Here is a 14749-nt window from a genome sequence, read left to right on the forward strand (position 1 = left end):
GAACATATATTTGTCCCTTTGGGACTGGCTTATTTCACTCAGTATGATGTTTTCCAGATTCCTCCATTTTGTTCATAGAGTACATATCCCATAGCTTCTTTATCTAGTCTTCTGTTAATGAGCATTTAGGTTGATTCCATGTCTTAGCTATTGTGAATTGAACTGCAACGAACATGGAGGTGCAGATAGCTTTTATTTGCCAATTTAATTTCCCTTGGGTAAATTGAGTGGGATGCCTGGGTTGTATGGTAGGACTATGTTAATATTTCTGAAGTATCTCCAAACTCTTCCATAGTGGCTTTACCAGTTTGCATTCCCACCAACAGTGGATTAGTGTGCCTTTTCCCCCACATCTTTCTGTGTGAAAGCCATTCTAACTGGGTTGAGCTGAAACCTTACTGTGGTTTTGATTTGCATTTCCCTGACAGCTAGTGATCCTGAGCATTTTTTCATATGTGTGTTGGCTATCTGGATTTCTTGTTTTGAGAAATGTCTGTTTAAATCCTTGGCCCATTTCTATTTCTTTAGAAAACTTTAATAAATATAAATTTCAAAAGTACAACTCTTGGATTATAGCAGTTTTTCCCCCCATGAACACCCTCCCACCCACAAACCATCCCCTCTCCTACTCCCTCACCCATCCCATTCTTCATTAGGATCCATTTTTAATTATCTTTATATACAGAAGATCAACTTAGTATATACTAACTAAAGATTTCAACAGATTGCACCCACATAGATATACAAAATATAAAGTAGTTTGAATGCTAGTTTTACCATTAATTCTCATAGTACAACACATTAAGGACAGAGATCCTACATGGGGAGTAAGTGCACAGTGACTCCTGTTGTTTATTTAACAATTGACACTCTTATTTATGATGTCAGTAATCACCTGAGGCTCTTGTGAGCTGCCAAGGCATGGAAGCCTGTTGAGTTCATAAGCTCTGACCTTATGTAGACAAGGCCATAATCAAAGTGCAAGTTCTTTTTTCCCTTCAAAGAAAGGTACCTCCTTCTTTGATCTTCTTAACTGGGTTTTGTTGTGGAGTTTCTTGATCTCTATATACTTGAATTACACAGAGGGAGAAGTCTTCCATCTGATGGTTCACTCCCTTACTGGCCACAACAGCTGGAGCTGTGCTGATCCGAAGCCAGGAGTCAAGAGTTTCTTATGGGTCTCCCATGTGGGTGCAGGGGCCCAAGAGCCTGGGCCCTCCCAGGCCATAGCAGAGCTGGATTAGAAGTGGAGCCCCTAAGGGATGCCAGCACCTCAGGCCTGGGAGTTAACCTGCCTGTCCCACCCCTCTTTATTTTTCATTCTTTTGCTTTGTTCTAGGTAACCATACTTTGCTTCACTGATACTGGAAGTGTCATTATTTTGCCAATGGAACAGTTTGCTCCTTTTTGCTTTAAAAACAGCTGGATGTCTTTGAATATGTTCCAGATTAATCTTTTTTCTCCTTGCTCCAAGATATGGACCAAATTGCTATATAGGAATCCCATTGCCTTTGAATGGAGTATTACATGGCTGGGTCAATCAAGTTAGATAGCTTCCTTCCCCGTATGGGTTAAATGACATATCTCTCCCGTTAAACATTCATTCTACAAGACCTACTTTCATCATTTCTGGGCACCCAGCAGGAACCCACAGCTCATCCATCACACCCAAGATTTGGAACACTAACCACAGTTCCCTCAATAAATGCCATTTTACAACCAGACCTCAACCACTGTTCCCAAAGAATTCTTCACAGTTGTTGCCTTCTCCCTCTAGTACCAACGTTCAGCTGCAACGAAGAGCAACTTTTACTACACACTGCAGTTGTGCCTACTTCTTCAACTGGCTTTCACTTTTCCTCTAGGTCAGAGAAAGCAAGCAAAATTACTAACTTTAAACACATTTTTATTACACAAAGGTGTCACATCATTGGGTATTTCTCTACTTTGTACACAATTATTCTCCACAGAAAGGCTGCTTCTTAACTTCTCATCTGGTGATGGCAAGCACTAAAATCCTGATTTTTAACAGAATAGTAGTAAAAATGCCTCAGTGATTTAAGTTGAAAGCAGTACACTGGTACATGGCTCTTGCACCCAGTATCAGGAATGTACAAATGTCTTTTTTATTTATTCAAAAGTACAAAATAAATTATCTGTAGGCATGGACAATGACAGCAGTAAACCATATATATTGTCAACTGAAACCAGTAACTGATGCTTATAGTGATTTTCTTCAGCAAGCCTTTTCTCCATTTTCTTCAACTGACTTCTCTGAAGTTCTTGATGAGGAACATTGCCTTGAGCTTCCTGTCACAGTTCATTAATAATGGTAAAGCATTATTCTAAGAATTAGAACATACCACCTCCCATACCACCTCCCATTCCACCCATCGCGCCCATTCCAGGGTCCTTCTCTTCTTTAGGAATTTCTGTGACTACAACTTCTGCTGTAGTTAACAGAGAGGCCACTCCAGCAGCATCCAATAAAGCAGTTCTTACAACCTAGAAAAGAAGTAGAACAAGACTTAATGAAAATGAAAAGTTTATGTCTGAGTTGCTGAATTTTTAGAAAGTGCTCATTTATGTACCTTTGTTGGATCAATGATTCCTTTTTCTACCATATTCACAAAATCTCCAAGCATAGCATCGTAACCAATTTCTGAGGAGCTTTGCAGAATTTTCTCAACAATCAAGGATCCTTCAACACCTGCATTCTTAGCAATAGTCATTGCTGGAATTTTCAGTGTTCTTTTAATAATTTCTATACCTACAGAGAAAATTTAATAACTTCATGTTAGTTCTTTCTTCTGTAAATAATGTAACACATTCTAATTTGAAGGTACCTGACAGAGAAATCCCAATCCCAACATAAGTCAAATCACTGCTCCTAAAAGATGCTATTACCTTCCTCTATTCTACTTTTGTTAATTAGGAAATTGTGATTTGTTATTCCATACAGGAAGCAGCAACATGACTAAAATCTGACCACAAATAAACTCACTAAAAAGCTTTTTGTTTTACCAATTTTTTGATCTTCATTAGCTGGAGTCAGTGAGTCCAAGGCTGGAATGCACCGAAGCAGGGCACAACCTCCTCCCAGAACAATGCCTTCTTCAACAGCAGCTCTTGTAGCATTTAGGGCATCTGTAACTCTGTCCTTCTTTTCATTTACTTCAACATCACTTGTCCCACCAACCTGAAGTTCCAGAAGTTTCAGTTAGTATGGCTCCTCCCATTCAAGATGTGGACTACCTAAAAGGTCATTTAAAGACTATCTAGGAGCCGGCGCTGCAGTGCAGTGGATTAAAGCCCTGGCCTGAGGCGTCGGCATCCCATATGGGAGCCAGTTCTAGTCCCTGCTGCTTCACTTCTGATCCAGCTCTCTGCTGTGGCCTGGGAAAGCAGCAGAGGATGGCCCAAGTCTTTGGGCCCCTGCACCCACGTGGGAGATGCAGGGAAGCTCTTGGCCCCTAACTTCAGAATGGTGTAGCTCTGGCCGTTGTGGCCATCTTGGGAGTGAACCAGCGGATGGAAGACCGCCCCCCCGCCTCTCCTCTCTGTGTAACTTTGACTTTCAAATAAATAAATAAATCTTTAAAAATAAAAAACTATTGTTTACTTAAAATGCAATTTTAGGGGGGGAAAAAGTTGCCTACTTGCTAAAAGGAACTGCAATAACCCACAAAAGACATGAGCATCTTTTTCCACAGCAATTTCCTCCCATAAAACTAGTTTATAAAAGGAATGTTTCAGTAAACAAATTTTACATAATGAATACTCCCATGAGCACATTACTCCCTCAAATATTTAGGTTCCACAGTACTACTGGGAAATACTGCAGAAGCAAAAATCAATACAACAGTGAATCTCACCTTCAGCACAGCTACTCCATCTGAAAGCTTTGCAAGACGTTCGTTCAGTTTTTCTTTTTCATATTCACTAGTTGTGATGTCTAACTGCTCAATGATTTCTTGAATACGTTTTTCAATTTGAGCCTTGTCACCTTTTCCTTTCAAAAGCATAGCATCATCTTTGGTCACAATGACTTCTCCAACTTTTCCTAAGTCATGAGGTTGAACATCTTCAAGATTTAGGGTCAATCCCTCTTCTCCAAATACCTACAACATTTTAAAGTTGTAAGTTATCATACTGTACTTCTTTGAAATGAACAGACTTCAAGACCAACGTAAGTCTAGAACAAGATTTAAATTGTCTTTCATTGCATTTTCAACATCTCAATTTTCACAACTATACCAGTTATTATTATTCTAATTTGAGAAATACTCAAGGTGACACTTATTGAAGGAAGGGGGACTGTACCGACCATAGGCGGAAATTCTTTAAATCCCACATTGGATTTTTTAATCACATTATTGACTTTCAAAACTGAAAGCAGATTTAGTAAAAAAAACTCATTCTCAGTAAGCCAAAAACATGGCAAATCAGAGATAAAAGGGACTTTAGGGGGGTACTGTGGTACAGTAGGTAAAAGCTGCCAGCTGTGGCACCTACATCCCATATGGGTACAGGTTAGAGTCCTAGGTACTCCACTTCTGATCCAGCTTCCTGTTATTACTCCTGGAAAAGCAGCAGAAGATAGGCCAGAGCTTGGGTCCCTGTACCCATGTGGGAGATCCAAAAGAAGCTCCTGGCTCCAGACTGGCCCAACTCTGGCCACTGTGGCCATTTGAAGAGTGAACCAATGTATGGAAGATTCTCTCTCCCCTTTCCTTGTAACTCTGCCTTTCAAATAAATAAATAAATAAGTCTTTTAAAAATCAATTTTAAAAATTAAAAATTTGAAAGAGACTTTAATACAAATCCTACCTCTCAGTCAACAGAAACAGAGTAACTAATTGTGAAAAATTAAATTCTATCTCTAAATTTTAGACCTGGAAATATAAATAACATTCAGTGAACAAATACAAAACTTAAGTTTACTTACTGCACCACCAGTAGCAATAGCCATATCTTTAAGCTGGTTCTTTCTATTGTCACCAAAACCTGGAGCTTTGACTGCCACAACCTGAAGACCAACTTTTAGCCTGTTAAGGACAGAAGACAGTGAGACTTAAATTGAATAAAAATACCTACTATCTAGTTTAGTTCCTCTCAAGTCCTGGTACTACTAGAATTGTTCATATTAAAAGAGGAAAAGTAGGAGGCAGAGCTACATTCTATTCATCTATACTTCTTTGTAGCCGATTACCTTCTTAATAAACTGCTGGCCTCACATTCCAGTTGAACCGCTGAACCCAGAAGCAAAAATCACATTACAATTAAGGACATATTAGCAACTATTTTATGAGTGACGGAAAACAATAATTATAAAATATTAAAAGTAAATGAGTAATCTAATGAAGACTTCTATGGGTTATTGTTAAAGTTAAGTTTGAACCAAGAATGTCCCAAATTTAGCTCTTTTATAAATGTTATACAAAACTGCAGTGTTAAACTCACCTGAAATTTTATCAGGTAAATGAATACTTGAAATATTATAATCAAAGAAATGTCCATTAGAGAGCAGATTGTGAACAAAACTTTAAGACGGTGTCACTCTATTTTACTGAGACAAATAAAAAACTAGAGGATAAGCTATGATGATATGCTATAAAAACTGGGCAAAGACTTTAGAGCTACCAGTAAACAGCTCAACAAAAACTCTGTACTGTTTAAAGTATGACCATTACTTATTTCAAGGTTAAAACCAATATTAAACTATAAACTTGTTGAATAGACTTCACCTTATTTTAGAGTGTTAATTTCTCTTACTTGAGAATATGAAATACTTATCACTAAATACACTAAGGGATGAGGTTTTTATGATGGCAATTATTTCCTTCCTTCCTTGTTCCATGCAAAATTACATTGTGTTCCTTGGGGCTCGTCTTGTGGTTAAACTGCTGCCTATGACACCTGCATCCCACATCAGAACACCGTTTGAGTAGCAACTGCTTTGCTTCCAATTTAGCTCCCTGCTAATGTATCCAGGAAAGCAGTGGAAGAAGGCCCAAGTATTTGGGCCCCTGTGACCCACATAGGAGACCCAGATGGAGTTTCAGGCTCCTGGCTTCAACCTAGACCAGCCCTGGCTGTTGCAGTCATTTGGGGAGTAAACTAGTGATGGACATCTTTCCCTGATGTTGACTTTCAAATAAATAAAAATAATTCTTAAAAAAGTCTTCTAAAACATGAAGATGCAAGCAGCACACCTGTACTCCAAAAAGCTGATAAAAAATAGAACCAAAGATAGTTTGGTCCAAAGAAACAATTTAAAACCATGCAGCTTTTTCCATAAGAGGCTTTTCACACAAATTTTGTAAAGAACTTTCATACACACTACAAATCTAGACACAAACACAGGTTGATATAATATGGAGGAACATAATGGAGATTTCAAACATCAATACAAGTTCTTCATCAAGAAATGTAAACTATCAAATACACTGCTTATTACCTATTCAAAACGAGTGTACTCAGAGCTTCTCCATCAACATCTTCAGCAATTATGACCAGGGGCTTACGGTGAGCATTGGCAATTTCAAGAGCAGGTACGATGGATTGGACACTAGATATTTTCTTTTCACTCAGCAGAACATAGGCATCTTGGAATTCACATTTCTGACCTACAAAAAGCAAACAAAAAAACAAACCAAAACAAAATTTCAAACCAGGAACCAGCATCGTGGTGTAGCAAGTGGACTCCACCTGGGACGCAAGTATCTCATATGGGTGCTGGTTCAGGCCCCAGCGGTTCCACTTCCAATCCAACTCCCTGCTAATGGCCTGGAAAAAGCAACCCTGGTACTTCATCCTGACTCAGCCTGGCTGCTGTGGCCACCTGGGAGTGAACTGGTGGATCAAAGATCTCAGAGTCTTTCTCTTTCTAACTCTTGACTTTCAAATAAATATATCTTCAAAAAAAATTTTCAGGGGCCAGTGCTGTGGTGCAGAGGGTTAAAGTCCTGGCCTGCAGTACTGGCATCCCATATGGGCTCCAGTTTGAATCCTGGCTGTTCCATTTCCAAACCAGCTCCCTGCTAATGCACCTGGGAAAGTGGTGGAGGATGGCCCAAGTTCTTGGGCCCCTGCACCCACATGGGAGACCCGGAAGAAGCTCCAGGCTCCAGACTTCAGATCACCTCAGCTCTGGCCATTGTGGCACTTTGAAGCGTGAACCAGCAGATGGAAGACCTTTCTGTTTCTACCTCTCTCTGTAACTCGTCTTCCAAATAAATCTTTTTTAAACAATTTCAAACTGAACAATGCAATTTATTTACACAAAAAGCTAAATCAAAATTTCAATTAGAAAGTGATCAAGAAGTTCATGTTTTCCTTCTTTATTTCTTATAATTATTTTTAGAACACTTATTTTTTAGAGGTAATGCTACCAACTAATGCCTATAGCTTGATGTACACTAGCAATGTACACTTAAAACTTTTAGTTATCGATTTGTTCTTACCTTTTGACGTATTAATAAAGTATGGAGAAATATAGCCTCGATCAAACTTCATGCCTTCAATAATTTCTAATTCATCATTCAGTGTTTTCCCATCCTATGAAATGCCAAAGAATTAGGTATGTGGATTTTATAGAAGAGACACCAAAGTTGTATCCAATTTCACTTCTACAAAAACCCCATAAACTCATACTGGAAAAATTCTTACAGCTATACTTCACTTAAGTTAGCAAAAATTACTACTAACTGGATCAAAACATAGTAAACAGGGCATTTTTTACAGGAGTTGAGATATGAAGAAATGAAGTATTCACTGAACATTCTATTTGAACCACAAATGGATTGATTTTATTTGGAATGCTCAATTTTGATTATCAGACGTTTCATTCAAGCTATCATCAAAAACATACTTGCCTTTACTGTGATGACACCTTTCCTTCCAACCTTCTTCATTGCATCAGAAATGATGTTGCCAATTTCTTTGTCTCCATTTGCAGAAATTGTAGCAACCTGAAACAATCAAGTTAGTCTTTAGAATTAAACAGTAAGGCTGGGGTCCTTGATTCACATCCCTTGTCCTAGTAACTTTCAAAGTAATAATTCCATTTAGGAAGATTTTATGATACAACAGTTTTAACCAAAATATTGGCTCTCTGTTCAATTCTTTTTAAATACATTATTTGGCTATATTATTTTGAGTAGCAAGAAACAATATTCTTTCAGACAAAAGCAGTTAAAAACATGCTGGCATCACATTTTTCCTCTGTAAATGTGTGATATTGAAACTAACAAACGGGCCAGCGCCATGGCTCACTTAGCTAATTCTCCGCCAGTGGCGCCGGCACCCCGGGGTTCTAGTCCCAGTTGGGGAGCCGGATTCTGTTCCGGTTGCTCCTCTTCCAGCCCAGCTCTCTGCTGTGGCCTGTGAGGGCAATGGAGGATGGCCCAGGTAATTGCTCGCCTGCACCCGAATGGTAGACCAGGAGGAAGCACCCAGCTCCTGGGTTCGGATTGGTGCAGCGCCGGCCGTTGTGGCCATTTGGGAGGTGAACCAATGGAAGGAAGACCTTTCTGTCTGTCTCTCTCTCACTGTCTAACTCTACCTGTCAAATTAAAACAAAAACAAAAACAAAAAACAAAACTGACAATGTACTTTGGACAACAGCTAAGAGCATTTTCACATAGGTACAAATCCACTTTGCCGTCATACAGAACAAGATAACTCATCGAGATTCAAATCATAGTTACTGAATTCTTTTCAAATGTTTCAGCAATAAGTAAAAATGACTCTGATGTTGGTGATTGAGTACTGCTGCTACTCTGATACTGGTGTGACGATTATGGAATAAATTCCCACATGTACCAAGTTTTCAAAAAACTATTATTTTAATATACAAAAAGTCCTTACCTGAGCAATTTCTTCAGGAGTTGTCACAGGTTTTGACTGCTTCTTAAGCTCAGCAATTACAGCATCAACAGCTAACATCACACCTTGTTCAAGAATATATGAGTACGTCATTACAACAGTTACTCTCACATGGCTTCCATGTTACATAGATTCATAATATTGTTAATGCCTTAACATTATGTCTATACACAGCTTCTGTGCTAGTGCCATTGCTAACTAGAGTTGAATGACATGCAGTTAACAGTAACTTTAACTTTACACACTAAGCAAAGACACACAGGGCCAGAACAGTTTTGGAATTGGACTAAATAAAGGTAGATGTGTATAGTTTCAAGAATTTCACTACTCAACTACTTCCACATCATTCCTAATCTAGTCATGTGGCCTGCTGCTGAAAAGGGTCACCCAACAATTTACCTCCATTAAATGAGGCACAAAAAAACCCAAAATGGGTAACCCTTACTTCTAACAGGAAGTGTGATCCTTAGTGACAAGACTTTGTCATGGCTGTCGCACATACATCCTTACCTCTTCTGATTTCCACTGGATTAGCACCTTTGCTAATCTTCTCAAAGCCTTCCTTGGCAATAGAGCGGGCCAGTACAGTAGCTGTGGTGGTGCCATCCCCAGCCTCTTCATTTGTGTTATTGGCAACATCTTGAACAAGTTTAGCTCCAATATTCTTATATTTATCCTTTAAGTCAATTGACTTTGCAACAGTCACACCATCTTTTGTTACTTTAGGGCTACCCCAACTCTGTTCAATAATTACTGTTCTCCCCTGTAAATGCACAGGAAAAAAATGTGACTTGATCTCACATGATAAAAATTTAGAGTTAAAAAATGAGCAGGCTTCAATAACAAGACAAGTACTTAAAAATCTCCATGCAGATTCTATCATTTTTATCAGTCCTGCAACATGGTCTCAAGGACAAATTCATCATGATCCTTAGTCTACAAAAACTGACCTCTGCTTCTCTGCAGAGCATAACTTTGAATGAAGTTATTATAGGAGAGGAAAATCCCAGGGAATAAAAGATGTCATCTTATAATAAAGTGTACAATGCAAGATTAATCACAAAATCCAATACTCTTCACATTGCTTTTACTTAAGTTTTGGCTGGCGCTTATTCAACATACTCAGAAAAAAGTACTCAGAACTTGGGAGACCCAGAGTTCCAGGCTCCTGGTCTTGGCCCAGCCCCAGCTGTTGTGGGTTTTTGGGAGAGTGAACTAGTGGAAGGAAAATCTTTTTCTTTCAGATGAGCAAGTAAACCCTTTAAAGATTTATTGGGGCCTATATTGTGGCTGTAAAAGCTACTGCCTGCAGTGCCAGTATCCCACGAGTAGTGGTTCTAGTCCTGGCTGTTCCCTTTATTTATTTATTTGACAGATAGAATTTGTCTAATAGACAGTGAGAGAGAGACAGAAAGGTCTTCCTTTGCCATTGGTTCACCCTCCAATGGCCGCCGCACCGCGCTGATCTGAAGGCAGGAGCCAGGTGCTTCTCCTGGTCTCCCATGGGGTGCAGGGCCCAAGCACTTGGGCCATCCTCCACCGCACTCCCTGGCCACAGCAGAGAGTTGGCCTGGAAGAGGGACAACCAGGACAGAATCTGGCGCCCTGACCGGGACTAGAACCCGGTGTGCCTGCGCCGCAAGGCGGGGGATTAGCCTATTGAGCCGTGGCGCCGGCCCTCAAGAAAATTTAGTTATTTAAAAGGCAAACGACAGAGAAAAATGGAGAGATTAAGAGATCTTCCATCCAGTGATGGTTCATTCACCAAATGGCTGCAAAAGCCACGTGTGGCGCTAAGAACTCCATTCCCATCTCCTATACAGTTGGCAAGAGCCCAAGTACTTAGGCCATCTTCCACTGCCTTCCCAGGCACATTAGCAGGGAGTTAATAGGATAGGAGGCAGAGTAACTGAGATTCAAACCAGCACTGGGACATGGGATGTAGACACCAGAATGGTATCCCACAAATAAAACTGTAGGAATCCCAAACATAGCATATGTTTCTGTACCTTTTGGATTTGAACCAAAACTGCTACCTTCTATTTTTGAGCTGTACAAATAGCCAATTTTTACAGTTGTTTAGGTCACTTTGATATTTGAACTGTTTTCAATCTGAAAACTGTACTCATCTGTACTACAGCCACCTCAAAAAAAATTTTAAATATGCTTTGCAACAGGAGAACAGCAGAAAAGTACTAGGTAAATTAGTACCTACAAGGAAGGGGGGAATGGGTAGAATTAGTTTTCCAAGATGATACATGGTGGCTATGATTGCCAATAAGATCCATGCATTTACTGTTCCTGAACTGTGTGCTAAAAATGGTAATGAAAAATTAGGGAGCAGAGGTTGAGTTCCTGCCTGGCACAGTTCTGGCTGCTGTGAGCATGTGAGGAGTGAACCAGCAGATGAGATCGGTCACACTGCCTTTCAGACAAATCTTTTAAAAATTATCACCTGCAAGTACATATCTGAGGTATTACTGGACACAACCTGTATTTCCACCCCCCAATACCTGCCACTACTGGGAAAAGATCCATGAATGTGATGCAAGGACACAAGCGAAATTAACTGTACTAAGTGTTCACCTTAAGCTGTGAGTTACTACCCAGTTACATCACACAATACTCACACACATTAATAATAAAGAACTATACATAAAAACTAGATTCTCTCAAAAAGTGAATACCAAAGTACTGGTAAATAGTTCTACGTGACTATTCCTTAATCAGTAAAACAGTATTCCTTAATTAGTAATACGTAATTAAAAATACATAATACTGATACCTTTGGCCCCATAGTCACGGCTACAGCATCGGCTAAAAGGTCTACACCTTGAAGCATTAAGGCTCGGGCATCTGCACCAAATTTTACGTCTTTGGCATAAGCCCGAGTGAGATGAGGAGCCAGTGCCCTGGACACTGGCCTCATCTGGCGAAGGACTGTGGGTAATCGAAGCATTTCTGCAGGAGAAAACAAGTACACGATCAGTACCACGACAATCCGCGCGTCGCAGCAAATATGCCCACCCTCACACCAGATCAAGCAAGGTTAGGTGTGAGCCAGGTCGACCTCAGCCAGCCACTAACCCACGGCCACGCAGCCTCGGAACTCCAGCAATCGGCGCAAGCTAAGAGGCCGCCCCCTTGCCTGACCTATAGCACAAGGCACACGCAACTTCCACCCCATGGCCGCCTACTCCTGCCTCCAAAAACGAGTTAATTTTTCACCGCTAAAATGGCCTACAGAGTAGAATCGCTCCATTGTACCCCTGCAGAGACCAATCGGTGGGAGGTGGGGGGGAGGGGATAGAACGGTCTACAAATCCGAGTCACTAGGGAAGTATTCCTGACGCCGCAAAACCCGCTCAGCGAAAAGTGTCTTCAAGTATCCAGCCGCAGCTACTGTATCAGAGCAGCCAACTAGGCCCCGACTCCGCGAGCCCCACGTGTCTTGCTTTCAGGACGCCCCCAGCAAGGTCAAGAGCTGAGGCGTCGTACCCCTGCAGCCCGTCGGCCAAAAGCAGTTCCTGGCGGACGCGACCACCCTCGGCCCGGAGCAGGCAACCCCAGCAGGCCCAAGCGGCCTCGATGTCCCCCGTCCCGTCCCCAGGCCAGCCCTCCCTCCTTCCCTCCCGCGCCGGGCCCGGGCCGCAGTCCACGCCGCACGTGATGAAACCCGCATGGGTTCCCGAGGCCTGGCCCAGCGGGCCCCTTCTCGCAATCCTCCCCGAGTCCTGGCTGTCGCCTGCCGGCCCGTAGCGAAAAAAGGCCTGCTCCAGGGCCGCAGGAGCCCGGGGCCAGGCGGCGCCGAGGGGCCGCGTACCTGCGGGGAGGCGGCGCGGAGTGCACGCGGCGAGGCAGGCCGTCGGCGGCGAGTGAGGGGCAGGCTGCAGGGCGCGCACGGCAATGAGCCTGGGCCCCTCCCTCGGCTGCTCCCCGCCCCGCGGCACCGCGTGTGCGGCGGCTCCCGCCCCTTCCCGTCGCCCGGGGCCCGGCAATCGGCACGCGCCGCGCCCGCGCCCCGCCCTCCCCGCCGCGCAGAGCCAGGACGGCGGGCTCGGCCCCCTCCGGCCGAGTTAGGCTCGTTCCCGGGCCGCGCTCGCTTCCAGAACTTTCCGGAAGGCGCCGCGCGCGCTGCGGGTCAAGGGTCACACCCCGTCATTTCCGGGAGGGGACAGGGTGGGTGGGCCTGTCCTTTCACCTCGGCCGGCTGGCCTGGAAAAGCCTAGAAAGAGCTCTTCTTCAAGTCCGCCCTCTGGGCCTCGCGTCAGCGGGCCGCGCGGCGCCTTCCGGGCGAATCCCGGCGCGCGCTGCGGCGGCCGCCCCTCTCGGGGGGGGAGGGACGGGGGCGGGCGCGGGCCGAGCGCGCGTGCGCGGTGCCTGGCCTTTTCACGTGTCCCGAGGGTCAGGCTGCGGGTCTCTCCTTGGAGCGGCGCGAGATCGGAGCGGGAGCTGCGGCGCTGGGGCCATGGTGAGTCCCGCGTGGCCCTCAGGGCGCCCTGCGGAGCCTGACTGCAGGGCTAGCGGAGCGCTCCGTGAGCAGCGGCCGCCTGTCCTCCGCAGAGGCGAGGCCGCGCCGGCCCTCCCCTCCGCCGAGGGCTCTTTGCACGCGCGTGTGCCGCAGTAGCGTGGGGCAGGGGGCGGGAGCCTGGGCACACACGCGCGGCGGCCCGCCTGCCTCCGCACGCAGGGCCCTTGTGGGTGTGCAGGATCTTGGAGAAAGAGCACGGCTCCAGGCGGACGGAATGACTTTTCCAGAAAAACTTAAGGAAAATGACCTTGGAGCTAATTAAGGTTAACTAACCAGGTCGCGTGGGCGAGAGGGGCGACAGCGACCCCCCCCAGCGAACACAGGGTTGGGGAATTAAACTGGGTGCAAAGGGCGGAACGTTCAGGTGCGTTCCCTGAGTGTGGGTGTTCTTCTGGAAAACCAAGGCTGGTTGAGATGAAACACCTGCGGAGGCGCTGCGTGTTTTCAATAAAACGTTTTTCTCTCTGCAGGCAGGACAGGCATTTAGGAAGTTTCTCCCGCTCTTTGACCGGGTCTTGGTGGAGAGGAGCGCCGCGGAAACAGTAACCAAAGGAGGCATTATGCTCCCTGAAAAATCTCAAGGAAAAGTATTGCAAGCAACGGTAGTAGCTGTTGGATCAGGCTCTAAAGGAAAGGTAACTTGGGGACTGCAGATGTAGTTTTAAAAGTATCTTAAATAACTTGTGTCATTTTAAGGAAAATGATTGCAAAAATAAGCTGATTTTACGATGGAGATTTCTATAGTAGTAACATTGTCTCCAGGAGCTATCTAGTAGCCTAGTATCACTGGTTTTTTTCAGATTGTAAATTTTTGAGAAGACAAGATTATGCTGCAAGGTATTCTGCTGGACCTTTTAAGACCTGAAACGTGGACTGTTAGGGGACTTTCAGCGTTAGAGGTTAAACTAAGGCCACATTGCCCTGGTCTTGTAACTTTTGGGGCCTTAGCTGGTAAACCTGTGAAAGGAACAGGTTGGTCTATGCTTCAGGGTGTTCACCGATTAGCTGGTTAAATCTTAGGTCTCTGAAAGTGTCAGGCCAAGTACACAGTGAATGCCCTTAGGGTCAAATATGTTAACTGCCTGTTCATTTGTCTCTTAATGTTGTTCTGAGCACCTGTCCTGGAGTAGTCAGTCTCCCTAAATCTGTACTTTGGAGGAAAGGAAATTGAATCACAAAAGAATATATGTTCTAAATATAGAAAATTGAAATTAAATTTTTATGTATGAGAGTCAAATGTGACTATTTTGTTTATGGGTTTAGGCTGATTTATTGGGGCTAGCATAAGATCTCAAAAATTAAAAAAAGACTTTCCTTTCATGTAATCCA

General features: G+C 43.5%; 2 protein-coding genes across 2 annotated transcripts in view; one reads left to right on the top strand and one right to left on the bottom strand.

Moving 5' to 3' along the window:
- Positions 1-1889: 1889 nt before the first annotated feature.
- On the bottom strand, positions 1890-12820 carry HSPD1 (heat shock protein family D (Hsp60) member 1). Its single transcript, XM_062189562.1, has 12 exons — positions 12713-12820; positions 11675-11850; positions 9400-9652; positions 8872-8954; positions 7878-7973; positions 7467-7560; positions 6461-6629; positions 4949-5048; positions 3876-4121; positions 3025-3199; positions 2592-2770; positions 1890-2505 (listed from the first exon to the last, which is right to left on the bottom strand). The coding sequence occupies exons 2-12, from the start codon at positions 11846-11848 to the stop codon at positions 2353-2355; spliced, it is 1722 nt and encodes a 573-aa protein (XP_062045546.1). The 5' UTR covers positions 11849-11850; positions 12713-12820; the 3' UTR covers positions 1890-2352.
- A 424-nt stretch (positions 12821-13244) lies between these two features.
- The window catches only part of MOB4 (MOB family member 4, phocein), a 44093-nt gene continuing 42588 nt past the window's right edge, over positions 13245-14749 (top strand). Inside the window, exons 1-2 of the mRNA XM_062189574.1 lie at positions 13245-13360; positions 13891-14055. Coding sequence (XP_062045558.1) covers positions 13358-13360; positions 13891-14055 — 168 coding nt within the window. The 5' untranslated portion in view covers positions 13245-13357. The remainder of the gene's footprint in view (positions 13361-13890; positions 14056-14749) is intronic.

This window comes from Lepus europaeus, chromosome 1 (genome assembly GCF_033115175.1).
Source record: "Lepus europaeus isolate LE1 chromosome 1, mLepTim1.pri, whole genome shotgun sequence".
Lineage (NCBI taxonomy): Eukaryota > Metazoa > Chordata > Mammalia > Lagomorpha > Leporidae > Lepus > Lepus europaeus.